At 38.3% G+C, this 22,668-nt stretch overlaps 2 protein-coding genes across 3 annotated transcripts in view; both read left to right on the plus strand.

The window, feature by feature from the left end:
• The window catches only part of PMS1 (PMS1 homolog 1, mismatch repair system component), a 44,206-nt gene extending 23,642 nt beyond the window's left edge, over positions 1 to 20,564 (plus strand). For both annotated transcript variants that reach the window (XM_083865321.1, XM_083865322.1), the window contains exons 7-13: positions 1,072 to 1,194; positions 2,329 to 2,472; positions 3,634 to 4,529; positions 8,498 to 8,953; positions 9,498 to 9,628; positions 17,837 to 17,997; positions 19,744 to 20,564. In XM_083865321.1, coding sequence (XP_083721447.1) covers positions 1,072 to 1,194; positions 2,329 to 2,472; positions 3,634 to 4,529; positions 8,498 to 8,953; positions 9,498 to 9,628; positions 17,837 to 17,997; positions 19,744 to 19,935 — 2,103 coding nt within the window. In that variant the 3' untranslated portion in view covers positions 19,936 to 20,564. The remainder of the gene's footprint in view (positions 1 to 1,071; positions 1,195 to 2,328; positions 2,473 to 3,633; positions 4,530 to 8,497; positions 8,954 to 9,497; positions 9,629 to 17,836; positions 17,998 to 19,743) is intronic.
• Positions 1 to 22,668, plus strand: part of COL3A1 (collagen type III alpha 1 chain) — a 467,081-nt gene that overhangs the window by 358,426 nt on the left and 85,987 nt on the right. The window lies entirely within an intron of this gene.

The following is a 22,668-nucleotide window of genomic DNA, read 5'->3' on the forward strand; positions in this document are numbered from 1 at the left end:
TTCTCCAGACTTACTCGTATCTCCAAAATCTCCATCCTCATGCTGCCCAGTGTTCTTTCACCTGTTACTTTGGGCAGGTGGTAGAGGGCAATGTGTGGGGCTGCCCAGGATGTCAGTTCTTGCAGTTCTGCTCATTCCTGGCTTTTGAAAAGTTACAATGCAACAAAAGTTGCCTTTTCTTTAGTAAGGTCATTATCTTGAGGCTGTTCTCCCCACACAGCTGTCAGTTATCACAGGAATTGTGGAAATACATCTTTGGGATTTCTGTTTCTCTATCAGATTGATTTGAAATCCAGCCAGCAGTTTCAAAGTTGCTTAGGGAGGGAGAGGGGGAAGAGATGAAACAAGCAGCACGAGTCATTGGCCTTATTTTGACCTGAAAAACCTGTTAAAGAATCTTAACAGAAAAATCTTAAAACTTGGAGTTCATGTTAGGTACACAAATCATGTGCTGTTTCCAAGGCTCCCTGGCAGTGCTGTGCTCACAGGTTCTGCTGCAGCCTGTGAATCGTGGGTGCTCAGCACTCTTGAGAGTCAGATGATTTGGATACAGGTGGCGTAGGTAAATTTAGGTGCCCTGAATAAATGCCCTATGACAGGCTATTTAAGGTGCTCTGTACGTAGAAGGGAGGGATTGTGTGTTTTGGGCTTTCCCTTTAGGGGTGGTTCACTGCTGCCCTGGGCAGGTTGAGCAGCACTCTGTACCTTTGGCTTGGCCAGGGCTTTTATGTTGGCAACCCACAGTCAGCAAGACAAGAGCTGCTGGCCTGGCTCTCCACAGCCTCAACTCCAGGCAGCATCCTACTGCAACTGGCAGTCCAAATGGGAAATGTGGCAATAAATTGATCAAGGGAAATAGATACTGACCCATCTTTCTCTGCCTCTTTTTTTTTTTTTTTTTTTTTTTTCCCTCTAACTGTCTTTATCTTTGTGTAGTGTAACTGTCAAGAAGCAGTGCATGCATTTGAATTACTTGGACTCCTGTACAGTTGTTTTACTGTCTCAGTGATATAAAAAAACATTTGGGGTTCTTTAAAAGACTTCTGCACTGTGTTTGTTTTATCATTGCAGATAAATCTTTCTGGATTTCTCCCAAAAGCTGAGTCAGACAGTTCTTTGACAAGCCTTTCAAGTTCAGAAAGGAGTTTCATTTTTATAAATAATCGTCCAGTTCTTCAGAAGGAAATACTGAAGGTAACGTCCCCTAGCTTTTAATTCAAGGAATAGAAATGTGATTTCTTTGAGGACAGAGACACTTAAGCAATCTGCAACTTTTTTTTCCCCCATGAAATAACTAAGAGTATTACAGGTGAAAATATTACCATTTACAACACAAAGCCCTTCCACAAGTCTGACACTGCTGGTGCCTCAGTTCTATTCTATTTGCTGCAGTCAGACCACAGAGCTGGAGGTTGTGTTTTGGCTAACAAAATTCATTTCAGATGCTCTATGCTAGACACCAGAATAGTTGATTCTTTGTATTAACCTGTAGAAATCAGTATTAGCCTGTGCAATTTCTCATAAGGGAACTTGATGTAGTTTCTTGTAAGAGAATTCTTCTGTAAAAGTTTTGATTTTGTCGACTTCCAGCTGTGGGCTTATCAAGCAAACACCCATGCTTTCCCTTTAAATTTGTGTGTGCATTGGGTAGAAATGAAAGTGATAGTGCAGCAGCATTGGCTACAGCTAGGCATTGTGTAGGCAGAATTTGATACTCTTGGGTTTCTCTCACTACTGAACCTTGCAGCACTTCACTTGGAGCAGCCTCGCTGTCCTAATCCTTGTCATCACCAGGGAAGAAAATCATGCTCATGCCAAAGTGTTCCTGCGGGTTTTAAAGTGGACACAGCGGTTGTTCTCAATTGGCAGGCAAAGCTTTCTAGATGTAAACCCTGAACTTATGTTGGTAGTTTAAATGCTGAGTAAGGGGAATCCATCCCCATGCATTATTTGATGTACCTGGCTCTTCTCAGAGTTCAAAGCTTAGCTTGAATCCCAGGATAGAGATGGTTCCTTAACAAGAGGAGGGAAGCCTGGATTCAAGGCGAGATTCAGCATTCAAAGTAAAAATACAGTGCCCTGCATTGAAAATAGACTATATATCACTTTTGCCTCCATGCTATGAGGGCATGGAAACTGCCAGGAACTGCCCTCTTGTTGATTATTCTGGCATATATGTATATGAGGACCTTGTAAGCATTTCTTTAACTTGAAGAACCAACCAAACCAGCAAACCAGCTGTGCTTTTAAAATGTCAGACTTTGTTTCTCTGCATTTTTGTCTATTTTATTGCCTTTACTGACATTTCTTTATTAAATCAATCTCTAGTTAATTCGACGATACTACAGTCAGGTGACACAAAAGGACTGTACTCGTTTGTATCCTGTTTTCTTTTTGAGTATTACTGTACCTGCCTCTGCTGTGGATGTGAATATAACACCTGATAAAACACAAGTTTTGCTGCATGATAAGGTAATTAGGGTTTTGCTCTGTTCTTGAGTTGTCAGTCTTTATATAAGCATAATAAGGGCCTTGGGACTACCGGAATGTTCAAACATTAACACTGGGTTTTGGGGTTTTTTTTAGTTACGTGACAGCTTGCCTTTGTCAGAGCACTGTTTTGATCAAAAAATACCGAACAGGCTGACTGGGGGATTCTTCAAATTTAGTTTCTCAGTTCATTTAAAAGATTCTGATGCTGTCAGATATGGATGTACCACCTTGGTTTCAAATGGCTTTACAGTGAGAGAAGCTAAGTGGAATTGCTATGTGGCCATGTATAAATCTCATGCTTAACTTCATATTTAAACCAAGTAATCACTATTTAAACACCACCATTAAGGTGAGGGCAGGCAGGAGGGGAGCTGATTTCTCATCAAAGCACTATCTTGTCATTATGGCATCAATTAAGTGCCACAGAAATTAGAAAGGTTGCGTTGGTGGTTATTAATGTGCTTATTTAAAGTCAATATAGGCAGTCACACCAGTATGTTAATCCTCTTCTTCATAAAAACCTTCTGTATTTGTCTGTGTTCCTCTGTAAATGTACTGCATGTTAGGGGTCACTTCTATGAAAATTAATACAGTACTTTTACATTTGATCTAGTTTTCCTTTGGCATTAGAAAAAGGGTTGGAGTTTCTTTTCTCTCTTTTTTTTTCTTTTTTTAGGGGATTGGGTTTTTTATCTTGCTCATTTCCATCACTTGGTGCAAAGTTGATTTGGAAACGTGCACCATAAACACACCTACACAAGCACATTCACATGAAATTGGATGTTGCTGGTGCACCTGTTCTGGCTATAAACTTCTAACTCCATGTTAGGTAGGAATAACTGTACCTGATACTGGTTTAAGAAGTCAAAACCCTGTTATAAAGAAAGCATTTAATTGTTTATGTGATATCAGAATAAACTAGTGAAGCAGAATACATCACAAAATATTTGAGGCTGGAAGTGTCCAGTTCAGAGTCTTCTGGAATGTGTGAACAACTGAAATACAGTAATCTGCCCAGATTTGTCTAAAGATTATTCCAAATAAGAGCACTTTGCAAATTGTTTCATATTCTTGCTATCTGGCAGTTACATTTTCAGATGCACTTGTGTGTGTATATTTTCTTTTTTTTTTCTTTTCCAGGAATCTGTCTTACTTGCAGTTGAAAATGTGTTGAAATCACTGTATGGGCCACTACCTGCTGCAGTCCCTGGTGAAAGTAATAAAACAGATGTTACCTCAGAAGACATGTTTGTTCATAGAACAGACCAAACAGATGTGGCTGTTAATGAAATGGGACCATCTGGAAATGATGAGCTACATGCTCATACTTCATTCCTTTCACTCAGCAGTGATGTGCAAAACTGTCAAGCAGGAAAAAACGCTGAGATCTGCTTAAATCATCAGACATTTAGTGGTGATAATGTACACAGTTGCCTGGACAAAAGAGAGGTTTCTAGGAGCGATGCCTTTCCAGACAGTTCCTTAAATTTATTGGGTGAGGAGGAACAGAATGGACAGAATATGGCTGATATTCAAAGTAATAGTGTTCCTGTGGACCCTGAGTCTAAAAAAGCCAGTGAGCATCTGTTGAGTTCTGATAATATTGACAAAATAGATAAAAATGAGGGAGCCTTAGTCCCTAAGGACTTACCTGAAATCTCTGCTGATAGCTGGAGTATGGGAAGTGCATTTCGAGACAGTCGGGGAGAAAAGCTGGAACCTGTTAAGATCTTGATTCCTGGAGCTGGAGGGACAGCTAAAAAGCAAAATGAATACACAGGTGAAAAAAGCAGTGATTCACAAAGCTCAGATCAAAGCATAAAGAAAAAAAATGTGATAAGTGAAAAATTTGGACATGTGACAGCTTATGACTTAATTAATAGCAGAATAATAAAGAAACCAAAGTCTGCGTTTGAATTTTTCACACATGAGTGTCGTCCAAAATTGATAAATGATAATCCAAAGACCAGCATGAATGACATCCTGCTGACAATTGAAGAGCAGTGGAAAAATTTGAATGAAGAGGAAAAACAGAAGTAAGTTGAGGCTGTCTTGTTTCTGAATCTGGAAGCTACCAAAAAGTCACTTGTAATGAATTTAAAAAATTATAAGGTTCAGTTATTTATGAAAAAAATAGATAATGATTTGACTTCTCAAGATCAGAATCAGTATTGTGAGTTGTTGTGTTTTGCTGTGTGCAGTTGTGCACTGCAGATTGGAATTACTCATTTTGCCACTATGCTGTGCAGCAGTTAGATTAGGGACAGCAGTAGTTAGAGATAGTTCTGCTGAATAGTAATTTATGATAAAAGGCAAGAAAGGGACTGTTTAAATCCTACAGTCTTCTAAGGTCACTCTATCACTCCCAATGCAGTGTCTTTGAAAACCAATGCAGTGATGGATGAGGCACTGTAGAGTTCTTCAGAGGTTTTTCAACTTTTATTGCTGTAAAGTGAGAATTCTCTTTTAGGAACTTTGGTACTTGAACATTGGGTAAATTCCATTCCTATAAATTTCATTTGTTTTCCAACCTAGACTACCTCAGAATTTTATTTGCAAAACCCAATCAAATGACACAAAGAGTTACTTTTTCCCCTAAACAGCTGGTTCACAGACTGTAGCACAATCTAAATTTTAATCTGTTTCAAACAAGACCTAGTTTCTTCCTAGGTTGCAATCTGAATAGCTAAATTCCGTATTTTTGTAAATTTAATTGTCATTGAGCTTTTGAAATCCATCTGCAAGAAAAGGAAATATTTTAATAAGGCATCTGCATGGTTCTGAATGTCAGCTGTGTCAGAGTTAAGTGTAAGCTTTTCACCTGGCTTCTGCTTTACCTGTTTTAAAGTTTACTATGCAAGCAACATGCCATGGTCACAAACCCATACATGTGAGAAAGTGTTTCATCCATCTCTGCATAAGCAGAAATATTAATGCAATACAAGAAAACTGCTCCAATTATATTCATACTTTTAATGAAATGAAACAAAAGGTTCTGCCAGCTGTTTCAGAAAATTTTAATTTGCTCTGCTTTAGCTTTTGAGATTTCATGGTTGCTTTCCTGGCACAACTGTTATGTTAAAGAGTGTGCCTACAGATTAACTTTGCATTAGTTCAGGAAGGTGACCTCTCTGGTAATCAAGTTTTCCTTATATGTAGGATTGAATGCAATATATTATACACAGTGTATATATATCTTCCTTACATGTAGGATTGAATCCCATGGCTGTTGAAGGAAATGAAGAATTCACCACTAGTTTTATATACAGATACCAGCTTTGGTTTACCTTTCCACTTTTACGATCTTAAAATTGCCTCAGAGAATAGCAAATAGGAATTGAAACACAGACAAATAAAATAGAAACACAGACAACTTTTCATGCAGAACAACAGTCCAGAAGGACTTGTGGCAGAGAACACAAGTCTTGCCTCCAGGTACTCTGGATAAATTGGGCCACCTAGAGGTAACAACAAACGTGAATACATCAGGGCAGCCGAGTACCACAGCTCTACTTCATGCATCCTTGGTGGCACAAACCCACAACTCCTGGGCTCCAGTCCTCCATCCTTCTGCAATAAAGTCCTGCCTTGTGCAATGGGTGTGCATGGTTTCAGCATCTCTGTTTCTCTCTGTGGCCCCTCCATCGGGTCTAAATTAATTTAAATCCCTTTTGGGAGTAGTACGAGCACCAGATGTCTCGTAGTGACACAGGATGGCCTTTTCAAAACAAGTCAGCATTTATTACACAACCGGAATGTCAAATGTTACGGTCTTTAGGTTATAATAGAGGACGAGAGCTCCGTGCATGTCCATGCTGGCAGCATCACATATCCCCCTGCTTTGCACAGGGTTTCATTCCTTGCACTCACTCGGCTCTTACTTAATACAGCTTGCATGTGTTTCTGGCCTTAACGTTTCCTGTGTATCAGGCTCAGGTAGGAGTGGGAGAAATCCCTCCAAGTGCCATAACAGTGGCAGGAGTAGTTACCCTGAAGGTGTAGGAAGGGTTCAAAGTTACACACATTGTCATGGGAATAACAAATCACCTTGTCAGCACTCTGCAATAAATCTTCATGAGTATATTTGTACCTTGGGAGAAACATTTTTTCAGGTAGCATGGTCTTTGCTGTCAGAGTTTGCAACAAATACTCAAATTCAGATTATTTGTCTTATAGGGGCTGAGATATATATATTAAAAGGGTTTTTTTAGTATGCTGGTTATTTTGTTTGGGTTTACATTGCAAGGGGGAAAGAATATATCATGGGTCCACTTTTCTAGTTAAACCAAAGCTGCCTTTGAAACTAGTCTTCAGTCTAGTCTTCCACTCTCTGCTTAGTCTAGTTTTGCAGATTTTCTTTGCTTTAGGTTTTGTAGCATCAGAAAAAGGTTTGAATTTGCAGTGTTAATTCACAAACCAGAGAAATGCTGTTATTGTAGCACTTGTTGATTATATGTTCCTCTGTGGAAGGATTTTCAGAAAGGCAAAGGTTTTCCCTCATAGTATGTAAATCTGCAGTTTTTCTTTGTTTCTGGGCAAATCACTGATATTGATGTGTATGAATTTGGAAGATGCTCACAGTTAAGGTTTGTAAGACTAGAATTTTTTTGTGGTAGCCTAAGCTGACAGGCAAGTTGGACTTAGTTTGGAATTGCTTTAGTTTTGGATTATCAGTGATCACTGAAGGCTCAGTTCTCTAATGCTTTAGTGTTTTTCTGCATTACAGTTAGGTCTATTCTAAACAAAGTATTTATTGATCTGGTCAAAGCTGTAAATGAATTTGGGATTAAAAAAAATTCTGTTTAAATGATTTCATCCATTCATTTTAAAAGGAGCAGATGTTTTTTATCTTAATGTTTGCTCCATATTTTCTAGGACGTGATTTATTGCAAGAAACTATTTAAGCTGACTTTTTTAGTTAACTAAATATTGGTACCATATGTGAATGCTAGCACATCATAATTAATTGCAAATGGTGACCCTTTTGTTGACCTTAATTTTCCAGCGTGCATACACATAATTGAATCAAACTGTTCCAGCAAGTAGTAATAAATAAATATGACCAGCTAAAATACTGATTTCCAATACTAACATATGATAGTACTACTTTTTTTTGGTTTTGTTTTAATTGAAGATTAGACTGGTTTGAATTACCTTGTAGAATTCAGAATATCAAATAAGGGCAAAAAGAGGGAGTTTAGCAAATCAAACCCTTTGCTTTCAGAAAAATAAAATTCATATGCAGTAGACAAGCATAAACCTGGGACCTATAAAACTTTAGTTATCTCCCTGACATTTATAAACTCATTAAGAATCCATTCATGTTGTAGAGGTTTAATGTGTAGTAATGTTTTAGCCATTTAGACAGCATTTAGGAGTAATTTTTTATTGACCGTTTTTGAAAAATGTAAGACTGATTATTGCTTACAGAATTCTGTGATAATCACACATATTCTGTAGTCTTACACTTTATATGGCTAATTTTAGGCCATTTGAAATCAAATACACTTTTATTAAGTAATACCTGAGGCTTGGGAAATTATTCAAGCTCCAAAGTCCTGCCAGCCCCATGGCCTCCCCTGGAAGGCTGTAGAGCTCTGGAAGCTTAAATTACTTTGTGAATTGAGCTGGATGTGCCTGTGACAAAAAACTCATTCTAAAACTCTGTATTTGATTGCAAATTAAACAAGGGTCTGAGGTGAAAACAACCTTGCTGTAAATCCTTATATGATGCACTCTATTCCTTACAGTATTAGGTCCTCCCCCTTACAGTAACTGAGGTTTTGCTGGCTGTCTTGATGAAGGAAAGTTTCCAGCTTTTCTTCAAGGTGTGATGTAATAAAGGCACAGTCCCCATCTCCACCACAGTGAGCAGCATATTGATGTGGGTACTTGAATGGACCATGGTTTAAACTGTTACCTTTCCTTCTGCTTTAGTGTCTTAGGGGTTGGGATCTGTAGCTTTTTTATCTGCTGATGTTACTGGTTGGTTTTCTCCTTTAAGTTACGAAATAAAAGCCACCAAGGACCGGGAACGGTACAACAGAGAGGTCAAGAAAGCCAATGCGCAGCCAATGCACCGATCAGCAAAGGAGGCAGACAAACACAAACTCAAGCTAAAGAGTTCTGCATCTGACCAGCAGAAGCTTGACAAGATATTTCATGACCAGATTGAAAAGAAGGGGAAGCTGGAACAGCCTGTGAAAATTGTGACAGTGCCTTTTTCTCTGAGTTCATGTCGACGTCACCTTCAGAGACAAGAGAGAAATGTTCCAGATGAGCACAAGCTTTTCTTGATCCGTCGTCAGAGTTTTCCTGATGTCTGGATACTTGCTAATGAAAAAAATGTAAAGCTGCTGAATCCATACAGATTGGAAGAGGCCCTGCTCTGTAAGAGACTATTGGTGAACCATAAGCTTCCAGTAGAGAAACTGGACAATCCAGTTGTGTTAACAGACAGGTATAGTACTGTTGAGCAAAAATGTGTATGTCACTTGAAACATCATTTGATAATTATTGACATTAAACTCTGGCAAAGCCCTGTTTGCTAATGCTGTGCTTACTTGTGCACTCACTTATCTATTAAAGCAGATTTTTGGGTTTTATACTTCGATCTTGAAGTAATGAGCACACTTGGTCTTATTCTAGTTGAAATAAGTATGATTTTTGACCAGTTTCATTAGTAATGCAGCAAATATAAATTTCCTCCCCCAGAAGAAAATTCAGTGCTCCACATTTTCACAACTTCACTGTAGCTGACTTTACCCCAAGAATTAGGAACTGGCTGATGGAATTATTATTACTGTATGCCTAAGTTTAGTCCCTGACTAAGATAAGTGAACAGTTCTCATTTTGTTTCTTTAAACAAATTGCTTTTCCAAAATACTTCTAAAAATCTTGATCACTCCTTATTACTTGCTACTTTTTTCAGTGTTTTTTGCACACTTGTAGTTTTCACATGAGGGATGTTGCTTTTTAACACTTTGGGGTTGTTTTTTTTTCAGTCTTATTGGTGGATCTCAGTATATGGCTGCTCTTTATAAAATGCAGAAGAATTACCAGAGTTTCCATGGATCAGGTTATTTGTCAGATCCAAGGCTTGTAGCAAATGGATTCCAGATAAAAGTGATAGAAGGTATGATGGTTTTAAAATCTATTAGTTGCACTGGAGCATGTTTCCTATAATTCATGATTTCAATTACTGTTAATGTGGATCATGTTATTCTGCATCACCTTCTCTTTTAAAACACTAGCATTCTACTTTCCCTAACATTGAAATTTTATTTCTTGGCAAAGAATGTAATCTTCCACACAGAACATTGAGTAATGGAAAGTGAAGTTAAAAACTTTAATAGTATTTCAAAGAATGCTCTGAAATCCATGTTTTCCTCACTTCTTTCTTCTTTTCTCAAAATGCTCAATGCCTATATCCTTAATTGCCATTCTGACATAATTTAGATTAAACTAAGAATTCCTTAGCCCAGGCACCTTCTGCAAGTAGGTGCTTTAGCTGACTAGTCCTGTACTGCTGGGCATTTGAGGAGGTCCAGTAAGGAGCTGGATCCTGGTTAATGTCATACTTTTCTATTAAAATTGTAACCCAGAGCCCAAAGGGGCTAGCAGAGAGATTGTCAAAGGATCAACACACCTTTTCTTAGAGTTTGATCTGAACATATTTTGAAGGAGTGTACTTTTCAGTATTTTCGTATACTCTCTGTTGATCACAGAATAAAATGCATTTCATGTAAGATTCTTTTACTTTATCAAGAGAGCTCAAATGTTTTTACATCTTTCAGAAGAATGATTTCTAGGGATGTGTTGGAAACACAGGGGTGACCCAGTGTTGGTTCTGCAGATCATGAATTCTGTAGCAGAATTCTAAGAAAAGCAAACATCATTGGGGGTAGCACCTAGCTGACAGCTCAGGGAAAAGATTGGCCATAAGAGCTGTTAGAAATGCTATAGCTTCATGCGTTACAGATCCCCACATATGTACAGTGATGACAGATGTACTGTAACATATGGGATCTTTTAAGGGTAGGTACAAAAAGGGGATATAGACCAACTCCTTCACTCAGAGGCTGGCTCTTGTGAAGAACCAGAGCCAAAGCTGTTTTCCTTACTAAATCATGCACAGCAAAGACTGACTAAATCTCTACATAAATACCAACACCTTAGTAGAAGAGGTGTTGGTAATAATCATGGTAATAATCATGGAGTGAATGATTAGGGAAATAAATTAGCACGTACTGTCAGAGGCAGCTCTTACATGGTTTATTCAGACAAGCAGATCAAAAGCTGAGGAAGTCTATGATACGTCCATAGGCAAATATGGACAGAGAGATTGTGGCTTAGCAGTTTTGCTCACCAACTTTTTTTTTTTTTACCTCCTGATATTCTGAGTTTGCTCAAAATCTAGTTAATGTAAACTAGATGTGAATAAATTGAATGTGAAAATTTGAAGACAATTCGTTTTTCATCCTGGGTGAAGGGTTTAATTTCTAGTTTATTTCTAGGCAACAAAAGAGAGTTGTTGACCAGTCTCATAGTACTGCAGATGTTTAATGGTTTGACCCCAGCCAGCAGCTCAGCCCCACACAGCCACTCATTTCACTCTGCACTCAGCAGCATGGGGGAGAGAATTGGAAGGTAAAAGTGAGAAAACTTGTGGGTTGGGATATAAAGACAGTTTAATAGGTAGAGCAAAAGTTGTGTACCGAAATGAAAGAAAAAAAGGAATTAATTCACTGCTTCTCTTGGGCAGGCAGGTGTTCAGCTATTCCCAGAAAAGCTGAGCTCTATCCCATGCAATGGTGATTTGGGAGGACGAAGATCATCACAGCACCCCACTTCCTTCTCCTTCCCCCTGCTCTTTGTGCTAAGCTTGATGCCACGTGGTCTGGAGTGTCCCTTTGGTCAGCTGGGGTCAGCTGCCCAACTCCTTGTGCACCCCCAGCCTCCTCACTGCTGGGGTGGAGTGAGGAGCAGAAAGGGCCTTAATGCTGTGTAAGCCCTGCTCAGCTGCAAGAAAACCTTCCCTTATTGCCAACACTGTTTCCTGCACAAATCCAAACCAGCCCCATACTAGCTACTCCGAACAAAATTGGCTGTCTTGGCCAAAACCAAATGGGAAACTACTTTTAAGATAGCTTGGTTAGTTTAAGAGCAGCGTTGTAACACTGTAATAGCAAAAGACTTGGCACAGTAACTGGGAAGTAGTCTTCCCATCCTGTGTTCCTAAGATGTAAATTTAAGAAAATAAAATCTCAAGGAAACTCTTCTTGTTTGGTTTACAGTTAGTGAAAGTGCTTTGTAGCACTCTGGAGGTTGATCCACCATAGGAGTAACACAGTAAAGAATGGGAATCTAATTCAGTTCTTTGTCCCATTCTTCCATTTTAACTACTTGAGTGAAAAGTTAATAACATCTGAGTCTTGTCAGTCATGTTTATAAGCTTCTGCTGATGACATTATAGCAGTTACAGCCTCTTTTATTAAAAGAGCATACCACTGCAGATGAAGGTAAAAATATCAGCAGACAAATGGAATTTCTCCCAGCTTTTTTCCAACTGATCCAAGGATTTCTGCTTAATTCTTTATCAGTTTCTCCTCTGCTTCTTAAACTTGTCCCTGAAACACACTATCTTCTACAAATGCTTATTAGAGTTGATTTTTAGACACAGTATTACTTCTTAACATTCCTAATGTGTCCTTCTCTGGGAATTTCACTATGAAGTTTAGGGTTATTTAATTCATAGGTTCTTGTATAATTTTTACAGAAAGATCTTTATACTTCTTTACACTCCTGCATACCAGGAGTGATTTGTCCCACTTAGACCTGAGTGTTCTGTAGGATTTCTCAGCTCTGAGAGAACCAGTTTGTTTCGTAAAATGTCTTTCACAATCCATATAGAAGAATTACTTTTTTCCACTGTCTGTATTCAGTGTCATTTTTTATGGGGTTTTTGAAATTCAGACACATCCTGAAAGAGAGGCATTCTGATTTTTTTTTTAACTAAAATTTCCTTCAGAAAAGTTTATTTCTTCAGTATATATTGTTAATTTTTGGGCCAGAGGTTCCTACTTTGCCTGGTGGATGATAAAGTCACAGCTTGCTGTGGAATGGAAATGTGCTGTTAACACATGGCAACTGGAGAGTTTCTCCTTAGCAGCATCCATAGGAGCACACCAGAACCCCATTCTCTGGGCATATGACCTTTGTAACTAATTTTTTCCTAACTTTTTGGATTAATTGGATCAGTCCTAGTATTTGTTGTTTCTCAGGTGAACTGATCTATCAGCTCTTTCTCTCTATCAGGGTCTGCTGCAGCACATTCAGAACTCTGTGCTTTCCTCTGGGCCTTCGGCCCTGGTGTGCTCATAATAGATACTCCTTTCTGGCTGCTGATTGATTTCTCATTAATAGACACTTATTAGCACTTGTTAATATGCATGGCTTCCTTTTTCATCCTAAATGAAGAGTTTTATTTTCTGTAATAGAAAGTTTACTTTTTCTGACAGAGAGATCTCTTACATCACAAGCAAATTTGTTGATCGATTGATTTCTTAAGATTGGAATTTCAACATGCGACTGCCATTTCTGGTAATTTCTTCTTTCAAAATAACAAGCCTTTCTGTTGATCCATGCAAATAAGTCTGTGATGCCATCACTAGCTCTAAGATACCTCCCAAAACAAGAGCAAAGAAAATTTTGCTGCTCCAATTGGACATTCAGCAGTTTTAGTCATAGAAGAGGCTTTCCTTGACCCATGGTGGTCTCTGAAGAGGACTGTCAGTCTAGTAGATTGCACTGATTATTTGTTTAAATCTCTACTGACATTCTTCTACCAAAGAAGAAGAGAAGGACCCAGAGTATTGCTGCTCATTACCATCTATTAAGTCTATTTATAGTACCCAGACACTATTTTGGAACACTGGACCTCTTGCCTCTTACCTAATGGGATATTGTGCACCCCATTATGACAGTTTCCTAGATGACTATAACAGTTTAAATTTAAATTTAGGATCATAGATTTACTGCTTATTTCCTTGTGGTGGTGGGGTGTTTTACAGAACTGACTGCCTATTTATTAAAAAAAAAAACCCTGAGCAACTGCCTTAAATCAGAAGGTGACCAGTAATTCCTATGTTGCATTAGGCTTGCATCTCAACTGCTGTTTTTTAAACATGGTTCTTTGCAGTTCAGAATTTTAGCTTCTGGCAACTTGTGACATAGAGAGGCTTTTTATGAAGATTTTCATTCTTATGGTTTCTTACTTGAAAAACAACCCACCCATGAAGTATTAATTTTTCCTTATGTGGATGGCATGTTAGGGGCAGTGTCATTCATAGGATATAATATGAGTAATTCATTAGTCTTGCATTAATCTTGGGATTAATACTCTGAAATTGAATCTTATTCCCTTGCAGTACTTGGAAGTCATAGAAACATAACTCTGTTTTTTAATGGCCAATACATTTTAGCTGGTGGGGTGGTTCTGAGCTTTATTTACTCTCATAATTTACCAGGAGTTTTTCTCACAGGCCTTGCTCTGAACCCCACTGCACCACGTGGCATTAGATACACTACTCCTAGTAGGTTTTTGAAGGGTCTAATTAGCAGATTTTTTCCTGACAAGAACTCAGTTCTACATGGAGTTTTGTTCTTGTTCTGCCATTTTGGTGGGAAAATTGCTTAAACATCTGTATTTTCACAAATGCACCTTTGGATGTTAATTTTTGCAAGAGTGTGGGAGTCAGAGGCCTTACTTGCCTATTGTTTCATTTGAGGATAAATCTGTCTTTTGAATGAATTCTTGCTAGAGGACAGAAAGGTAATACACCTTTACTCTGTTCAGAGACTCTATATGACTGCAGAAAAAGTTGTTCCAAGCATCCTAGATTTTGGAAGTGCCTCATCTGCTTCATGTTTTTGGTAGGCAAAGATCTTTGTATTGTCTCCCTGTTTCTCTTAATATTAACTGCTTATCAGTCTGAGGAGTTTTCAACTAGTTTTTTCTCTGGATAGCTCACAGTGAAAAACATGTTGTGAAATAGCCAAGCAAACACTTCTTGCTGTCAGTGTGTCAGTTAGGCAAAATCAATGGTTTCTTTGTGGAATGTGCCAGTTGTTGTAATTTGCAAAGCTGTGACGCTGAGCTCCAGTCTGTCTTCCACTGCCCTCCCACCCCCTCATGTTCTGGCCTTACTGAGGCTTCAAGTGATGCTACCTTTGGGAGAGCAGACTGTTTGCTTTTACTTAATAAAGCAAATTACTTAATACTCGGTGTTCTGGGACCTGCCAGGCATTTGTTTGCTCACAGTGACCCCTACGTGCAAGGAACATTTCAAGAAGTAAGATGGATTACTTTCTGTCCAGTTCTTCTTAAGATGTGTTTATTATATGTGCCTTCACTGCACATCTGTCTGTTTGCCTTTGGGAAAGGCCTAGAAAGAGATGGGAATTCTTGCCTGGAGAGGAACTGAGACCAAGGAACACACCTTTAGCCTGTATTTTATCAGTGCTGGGTCTTGGGCTGTGCTCCAAGGCGGGTTTTCAGAGCAGAATTGTCTGTCTCATGTAGTCAACATGAGTGTGTACAAAGAATGTGCTTGTAGGGCCTCAAAGAGCAGTAATAGGTAAATAACTCATTGTTCTTGGTGATATAAACTGCCTCAGCTCTTGTAGCCCACCAGTGGAAAACCATGCTGCAATTTTAATTTCAGTTTCATTTTGACCATAGTTTGGGAGATACAGTGTTATAATGTCACCTAATCTAGGTGGCAGCTGGAAGGGAACAGTTTTTCCTGGCCATCAAGAAGGAATTATCCAAAGATGATTATAAATGCTTTGTTTGGAAGGAGAAAGGGGAAATTTGTAACAATGAAAAATCCACATTTTTACTCATTTGAAAGCTAGTTTATTTGTTCATGGAAATAACTTTCCTTGGAAGTTGCAAAGTATTTCAGAGAAACTACCATGGCAACTGTTTGAACACTGCTGTTTGAATACTCAAAAATCTTAATATATATTTTTTCAAAAATTTACAAGTACACTGAGGCTTGGACATCTGCTTATATCATCAAGTGTTGCCAATATCAGAGTTCCTGCAGAGACTTGCAGATAAATTCTTGTTAATCAGCATGCAACTGGGCTACTTTGCAGTTTAAAGAATGTTAGCAGAAAAGGAGAATGGCACACAAGCAGAAATACCAATTAAATAAACCACCCTTAGCCAGGGTTTGTACTGTTTGTTCTTATGTTAAACTCTCTCAAGTCCACTTTGACTTTCAGATGAAGGAGGAAAATGGTGAAGTCAAATCTGGCTGTCAAAATTTGCAGATGGAACAATGGCTATTGGTGAAGCTGAAGAGTATATGAGGAAATGTTTTGCAAATCCAGAACCTCACTGTCATAAAATTTTAAAAGAAAGTACAGGAAATAAAAGGTTTTAAACTGAATGTCTAAATATTTAAAACTTAAAAAATTTTGTGTCCTGTCTTTGGTAGCAAAAAGAGGGGTAACTATTGAAATAGACTAAGTTCTAATTTTAGAGAGAATGCAGTATAATCAAATGGTCTGGAATAGTTCCTCAAATCTGATCTGTAATCAAATCAAAAATAGAACAAAAATTAAGAGAAAAGAGCTGAATGAGATTTTAAAGAGAAACTTTTATCTTTTCCTCCTGTCCCTTACTGACAGACTTGCCCATGGGCAAATATTAACATCATCTCTTCTCACCTTTATGTCTGGCAAACTTTCATATAATTTAACATTTCCTTTAAGCTGAATCTGAACACAGGTTTACAGTATTATAAAAAAAAATATCTCTGCTTGCTGGCCACGATTAGGGAAAGGCAGCTTGATAAAGAGAAGGAAGACAAGGCTGGGTGAAAAATGAAATAAAGTTTCAGATGTAAAGCAGTGTTTAATGCATAGCTGGAAGAAGGTTATGTGATTTTTGGGGGGAGGGGGGATGAGGGGCTGTTCCCTATATCAAATGCCCATGGTCAGAGTATCTCATGCCATGAAGCTTAAAAAGGCCCAAGAACATTATTTACCCAGTGACACACCCATATTTAGGAAAAGTTTCAACCTGCACAGTTATCCTGTTCATCTGTGCTCTTATTTAATGACTATCAAATAAGCACTGCCTGGACATGGATAATTCAGCTTCATTCTAGCAGGTAATGAAAGTAGATTTTGCTGACTTATGTTGCATATAGATTTTCACTCACTTCTGAAATATCTCATGTTGTTTGAATAGGAACAGGAATTATCCCTTGTGACAGTTTGTTAGTGTAATCTGCCTTGGAGCAATCTATTTGTTTCCAGCTCTTTTGACTTTACTAAAGCCATTTATGACTTGAGCTGAAGATAATTTATCCTACCTGGAGCCATTACATGAGAGTGGATTTATTTCCATTAGTAATTCAATTTTTCTATGCTATCTGTGTCAAAGTTTGTACCTTTTAGACTTGTAGTGGAGGAAAATGGAAGGTAGTTGTGCAGGTTGGGCTGAGGTTCCTGTGCACCCAACATGAATGAGAGGATAATCTGAAGGACTGAATGAGAATATGTGACCACCAGAGAACTTCTGACCACCAGAGAATTTGCTTCTAACTGGGAGTGGAAAAAAATTTGCTGTAGAGGAACAACTTCAATCATTTTTTTTCCTGTAATGTGAACAAGAAGAGAAATCATCTAGACCTCAATGCTTGAATAGAAACTCTGTTAGAAAGGCTGTTTAATTTTTTATTCATCATTCCTGCTCCAGCAGTGATACCATATGAATGATAATAGGAAGTCAGTCACAGAGCCTCTAGTTTTATGGGTTTGAGTTTTTCCTCAGATGTGGTAGGAGAAAAAACTGCTTTTTATTTCAGTAGAATCCAAATTTATTATGATAACATTTGAACTCTACAGATGTTTAAACCAGTTACATAGGAAATAGTGCCAACACTGTTTTAAGTTTTTTCAAACTAAATTGTGTTTTATTGCTAGCTTCAACTTTATTTTTGTGGATGTTTAATTAAAGTCACAGAAGCTTTAATTAAAGCTGTGCAAGACTGGGAATGCTGCAAATGTTTTAAGCACTAAACAGTGCCAACAAGGATTTGGATTAATGTAAGCTGAGACATTTGTGATGTGAATAAACACACATCATCATAATGAAACATTGTGCAAATAAATGCTTTTCATTCCAGGGGAGGAACAAAAAAGTTTCCTAATTGTATTGGACTAAAGTACTAAATGACTTTGCATCAGTTTAATTTTCCGTGAATTGTTATAGAATAGAAATTAAAGCAGTGCATGAATTACTGTTTTGTTTTTGTATTTTCAGGTGTTTCAGCTACAGAAAGTCATCTGGAAATAGAAGGGATGGCAAATTGTCTGCCATATTATGGAATTTCTGATTTGAAAGAAATTCTGCATGCAGTAGTTAACAGAAATGCAAAAGAAGTATATGAATGTAGGCCTCTCAAAGTGATAAATTACTTGGAGGTAAGACAGAAGCTTTCTTTTAGTATTAGCCAGGTAAACTTGAAATTCCTGAAACAGCTTGAAAACCTTTCTTCAGCTTTGTGTTTTAATTAATTTCATTGTGTTCTAAACAGGAGTTACTCTTGAAAATCATCATATCCTCTCTGAGTCGTGTATTCCTTACCAAAATACTTCCATCAGATATGCCCAGAAGTAGTTACCCAGTGTGATATAACACATGCCAAAAGCTGAAGTTCACCAAGTGTTTCCTCTGTAAGGTACTTGTCAGACTAGAAAAGCATTTCTCCATGTTAGGATACAAAACTGCCACAGAATGACAATAACTCATGTCAGTATTTTCTGTGCAAATAAATAAATTGTCCATCCAGAGACAATAATGGCCTGAAGTTTCAGAAACAACTAATAGTTGTGGTACTAGTTAAAGCTGGAGTAACCAGCAGTAGTAATCACTTCTTGTCTAGCTGTTTCACTAATGCTCTCGAATACCAATTTTCTTCAAAAAGGTTACCAAAATATATGTAAAGTCTTTTCTTATTTAAGCATTTATAACATGCCTTCCTGAATGGGGTTACTTCAAACTGGAACCTAGGCACATACTTACACAGCGTATATGTTTTATCTTTTAAGCATTATTACACAAATCTTTCTCTGTCTTTTGGGAGTAGTAAGCTGCCTTTGCAGCAAGTGGTTCTGTTAGGTACTACTGAACCCCTCTCATTCACTAAGGAAAGAAGCTTAAAGAAGGGATAACTTCAGTGTTGAGACAGGAATGGTTTGTAAAAAAACCCAGACAGCTATAAAAATTTATTCAGAAATAAGCACTGAATTTTTTACAATTCTGAGAGGTAAACACTGGAAATACCATTCACTTTCATGATCAGAATCACAACTTTAATCATTCATTTCATGTTTGAGCAGGCAGCATGTCTGCAGCTTTTGCTGCAGCTTCTGCATCAATAGATGCAGAAGAAGGAATGGGGTAATGGTTGAAGCAGCAGCTTTCCAGGGTATAAAACAGTCCACAGTGATCTTTTCCCACTTGGAGAAGTGGGAGAAAATCTCAGACAAAGAAAATGAGATTATTTAGATTAAATCATTATGAATGGTGCTCAGGTTTGTGCAGTATGTGTGTGTGCCACATACATTTCTGTCTAGGCAGCATGACTTAAGTGCAGAAGATAAGGCCGTGGCAGGAAGGCCCATCTTGGAGAAGGAAACAAAACTTCATTTTGAAGTTCCTTAGTTCTTTCAGGGTGGGTGCTTTAGCAGTCACTTCTTTCTAATGTTCTGTGGATGCGATAGACCAAAGTAAATACAAATAATTCTATGAAGTTTTGCTGTAGTATTTTTCAGGTTTTACTTACTGACTGCTTGAATTATTTTATGGTTCTTCTAAAGTTTGTGCAGTGAAATGTGTTTTGTGAACTGGTAAACATGTACAGCCGATGCTGATGACAACAGAAAATAAGAAACACAAAGCATCTTGACAAAGTAGGCTAAAAGAGTGCAAACATAACCAGGGGGCTATATATGCATGCCTCCATTGTAGAAATGTCATGAACCGACGAGTAAGAAATGTTTAAAGTTATATTCAGATTTCTGAGATTTGGAATATTTAGCAGCAGAAAAGGATGACCTTTAATCAGTGAGTGCTGAATTCCTGCTTTCTGGTTGCCTCAGGCTAATGTGTTAAAAAATGGTAGTTTAAAACTATTGAGGTTTTGGTTTTGTTTATCCTTTCCACAGGGAGAAGCAGTACGTTTAGCTCGGCAGCTGCCCTTACATTTGTCAAAAGAAGATGTTCAAAACACAATTTACAGGATGAAGCAACAGCTTGGAAAGGAAAATAAAGGCTGTGTTCATGGTCGTCCTTTTTTTCATCACTTAACAGATATTCCAGAAGTTGACAAGCACAACTCCATGGAAATTATTCAGTAAATGGAACATTTTGTTTGGGGTCATACTTATCTTGCTTAATTTTGATCACTCCTCTATAATTTCAGTATGTTTTGTGCAAAGCTTTTCTAAAAGGAGTTTTCATTGTTACATGTTCACCTCCTAAAGATTTTATTTAAATAAAAATGCTACTTGAAAACTGGAAATAAATACTGTAGAGAAACCAGTTGCCACTATTTTTTTAAAAATAATTGATTAAAGAAATGTTCTCAACTGGTTTCCTCCTTCTCTTATTGCTGCAGGTTTAAGAAATACCAGTATGTCAGAATTTTTTAGATGTGAAGTGATTAGAAGTTGCTTTCAACAGAGCATGGCAAAGTTTATTATACTAAGAACGTCAGCTGTTAATTTTCAAAGGAATGCCAGATAGCTGTAAGTATTTAAATATGGCATTGCCATATGCAGTTATTATAGTTAGAGTTGCTGTTGTCTTTCTATTTGGAAATTCCTAGCTCATGTAAATTAGTATTGACAGTCCTAGTGTCCAATCTCAAAAAAAATCACACTTACAGAAGTGTGATGCCTAAAAGTACAGTACAAAAGTTTGAGAACTACAGATCAACAAAAACTGGCCAGTTACTTGCAAGCAGAATGGATGTGAGTCACAGGAGCACAGGTTAGCACTGAAATCAGGTGCCTAGGGATATTTATTGGTGCAGCTCTAGACACAAACTGTTTGGGGGTGGGAAACATAAACTGTCCTCCCTCAGAGAGAACGTGGCATAACTAGGGCATGGTCTGCTATATAGAGAGCTACTCATTTTGGTAAACTGGTTCATTCTCTTTCTACCAGAACACAATGTTTACTCTTCTATTTCGAGTAGTGGCCTACTTCTGTAAACCTGCCCCCCTAGGCCTTCTGTGCACAGCAGATGCCTTGTCTCTGGAAGAATACATTTTAAATTTTCAAGCTCACCTGAAAATTCTGTCCATCTCCAGCTGTTGTTTGCAAACCTTGGCACTGTGGAAATGTGGTGGTAGGACCTAGTTTTGGAGTGTTTCTGTGGCTGCTGGGTAAATGGTTGAAGGTTGCTGCAAGGCCCAAATGCAAGTTAGTTTGTGGACAGGAGTGTTGGACCAGACAAGCAAATGTAGTGTTGAATATGTAAATCACTGATGCTGAACTGGTGAACTAATTTAAGAAATCACATCACAGCCATACATCACAATGTGTAAATTCTAACCTGAAAGGCAATGATTACCTTTTTCACAGAGCCTGTTGCAGCAGAGCAAGAGGTAATTGATTTAAACTGAGGGAGGATTGCTCTAGATTAGGTATAAGAAAGAAGTTTTTTACAAAGAGGGTGGTAAAACACTAGAACAGGTTACACAGACAGGCAGTAGATGCCCCATCTGTGGAAATACTCAAGGTCAAGTTGGATGGGGCTCTAGCAATTCGATCTAGTGAAGATATCCCTGCTCACTGCAGGGGAGTTGCACTAGGTGACCTTTAGAAAGTCCAACTCAAAATATTCTGCAATTTTATGATGATTTCTTTATGTCATTAAAGTAAGTTTGTCCTTTTCATAAAGAGCAAGGATGATCAGAGGGCACAAGCAGGATGTCTTTCCAAGTTTAATGGTAGCAAGGTACAAAATGAGAATGTCACTTCCAAACTGGACACTTGGCTCTAAATGTCACTCAGTGCAGAAGATGTGAATTTTTAGAATCGAAGTGAGAAGGTGGATGGAGACAGAGGAAGGAGACATGACCCTTGGCTCTGATAGGGAAACAAGATCCCAGCCTTGCATGGGATACAGAAGGTTATAGTTTGTTTATTTTTATTCTTGTTGGAATACAAATTCTGAGAGTTTAGAGAGGTGCCATTACAGTGAGAAAAGCCAGAAGCAAGCTGCAGAATGGAAGTTTATCTCCTGATTAAGGTTGTTGGAAATTAAATTGATGTGTGTACCACTTTCAGTCAGTTTAGAGTATAACATATGGTAGTTAATGGGATTAATAATTGCTGATTCTTTTCCAAAAGATAAGATAGCTGTATCCTAATTATACTGAAGCTAGTGCTAGTATCTTTGGTAACACTTGAGTCTACATCAAGAGGGCAAGCTTTAATAGGTGTTCAGGCCCTAGACTGAAGACAAAACATGATTAGCAATTGGTATTCACAGGTGCCAGGGTGGGTTTAGTTGCTATGGAAGCAAGTTAGCATCTCAGTTTTCAGTGGGTGCAGGTGCACCAGGTTAGGCAATTGAGAGCTGGCTCTTCCCTCCTTTCCTGGCTACGTTTGCTGGACTTATACCTCAGAGAGCTGCTCTGGACTTCTTCCTTAGGTACATGTATATACAGTTTGTTTTCTGTTTCTGGGGGATACTGGGGGATGTTGTATGGCTGGGTGCCAGCAGCGAATGCTGGAGCACGGTTTTGGGGCTCCAAGTTTGGTTTTCTCCCCACCACAGTTGAGTCCCAACTCATGGTTGGGACTGCAGGCTGAAATTGGGAGCTACACTGATGTCTGCTGGTGGGAGATCCTTTAGACAGGACAAGTGGAGGTCTCTCCTTGCTTTACTGGTGTGAACAAAAAGAAATGTTATTTTCTGTTTCTAGAGATGTTCTCACTGACGCCTCCAAGGGACGCATCCATTTTATGTGCTTTATTTAAACAATAGAAGTACCCTAGTTCTAGGTTTAACAGTTTGAAGAAGTTAAATGGTGTGGCTGAGGTGAGAGTTCTGGAGAAGGAAGGCCCATCAGTTTCTG

The sequence above is a fragment of the Zosterops lateralis genome, assembly GCF_965231275.1.
Source record: "Zosterops lateralis genome assembly, chromosome: 7".
Classification (NCBI taxonomy): domain Eukaryota; kingdom Metazoa; phylum Chordata; class Aves; order Passeriformes; family Zosteropidae; genus Zosterops; species Zosterops lateralis.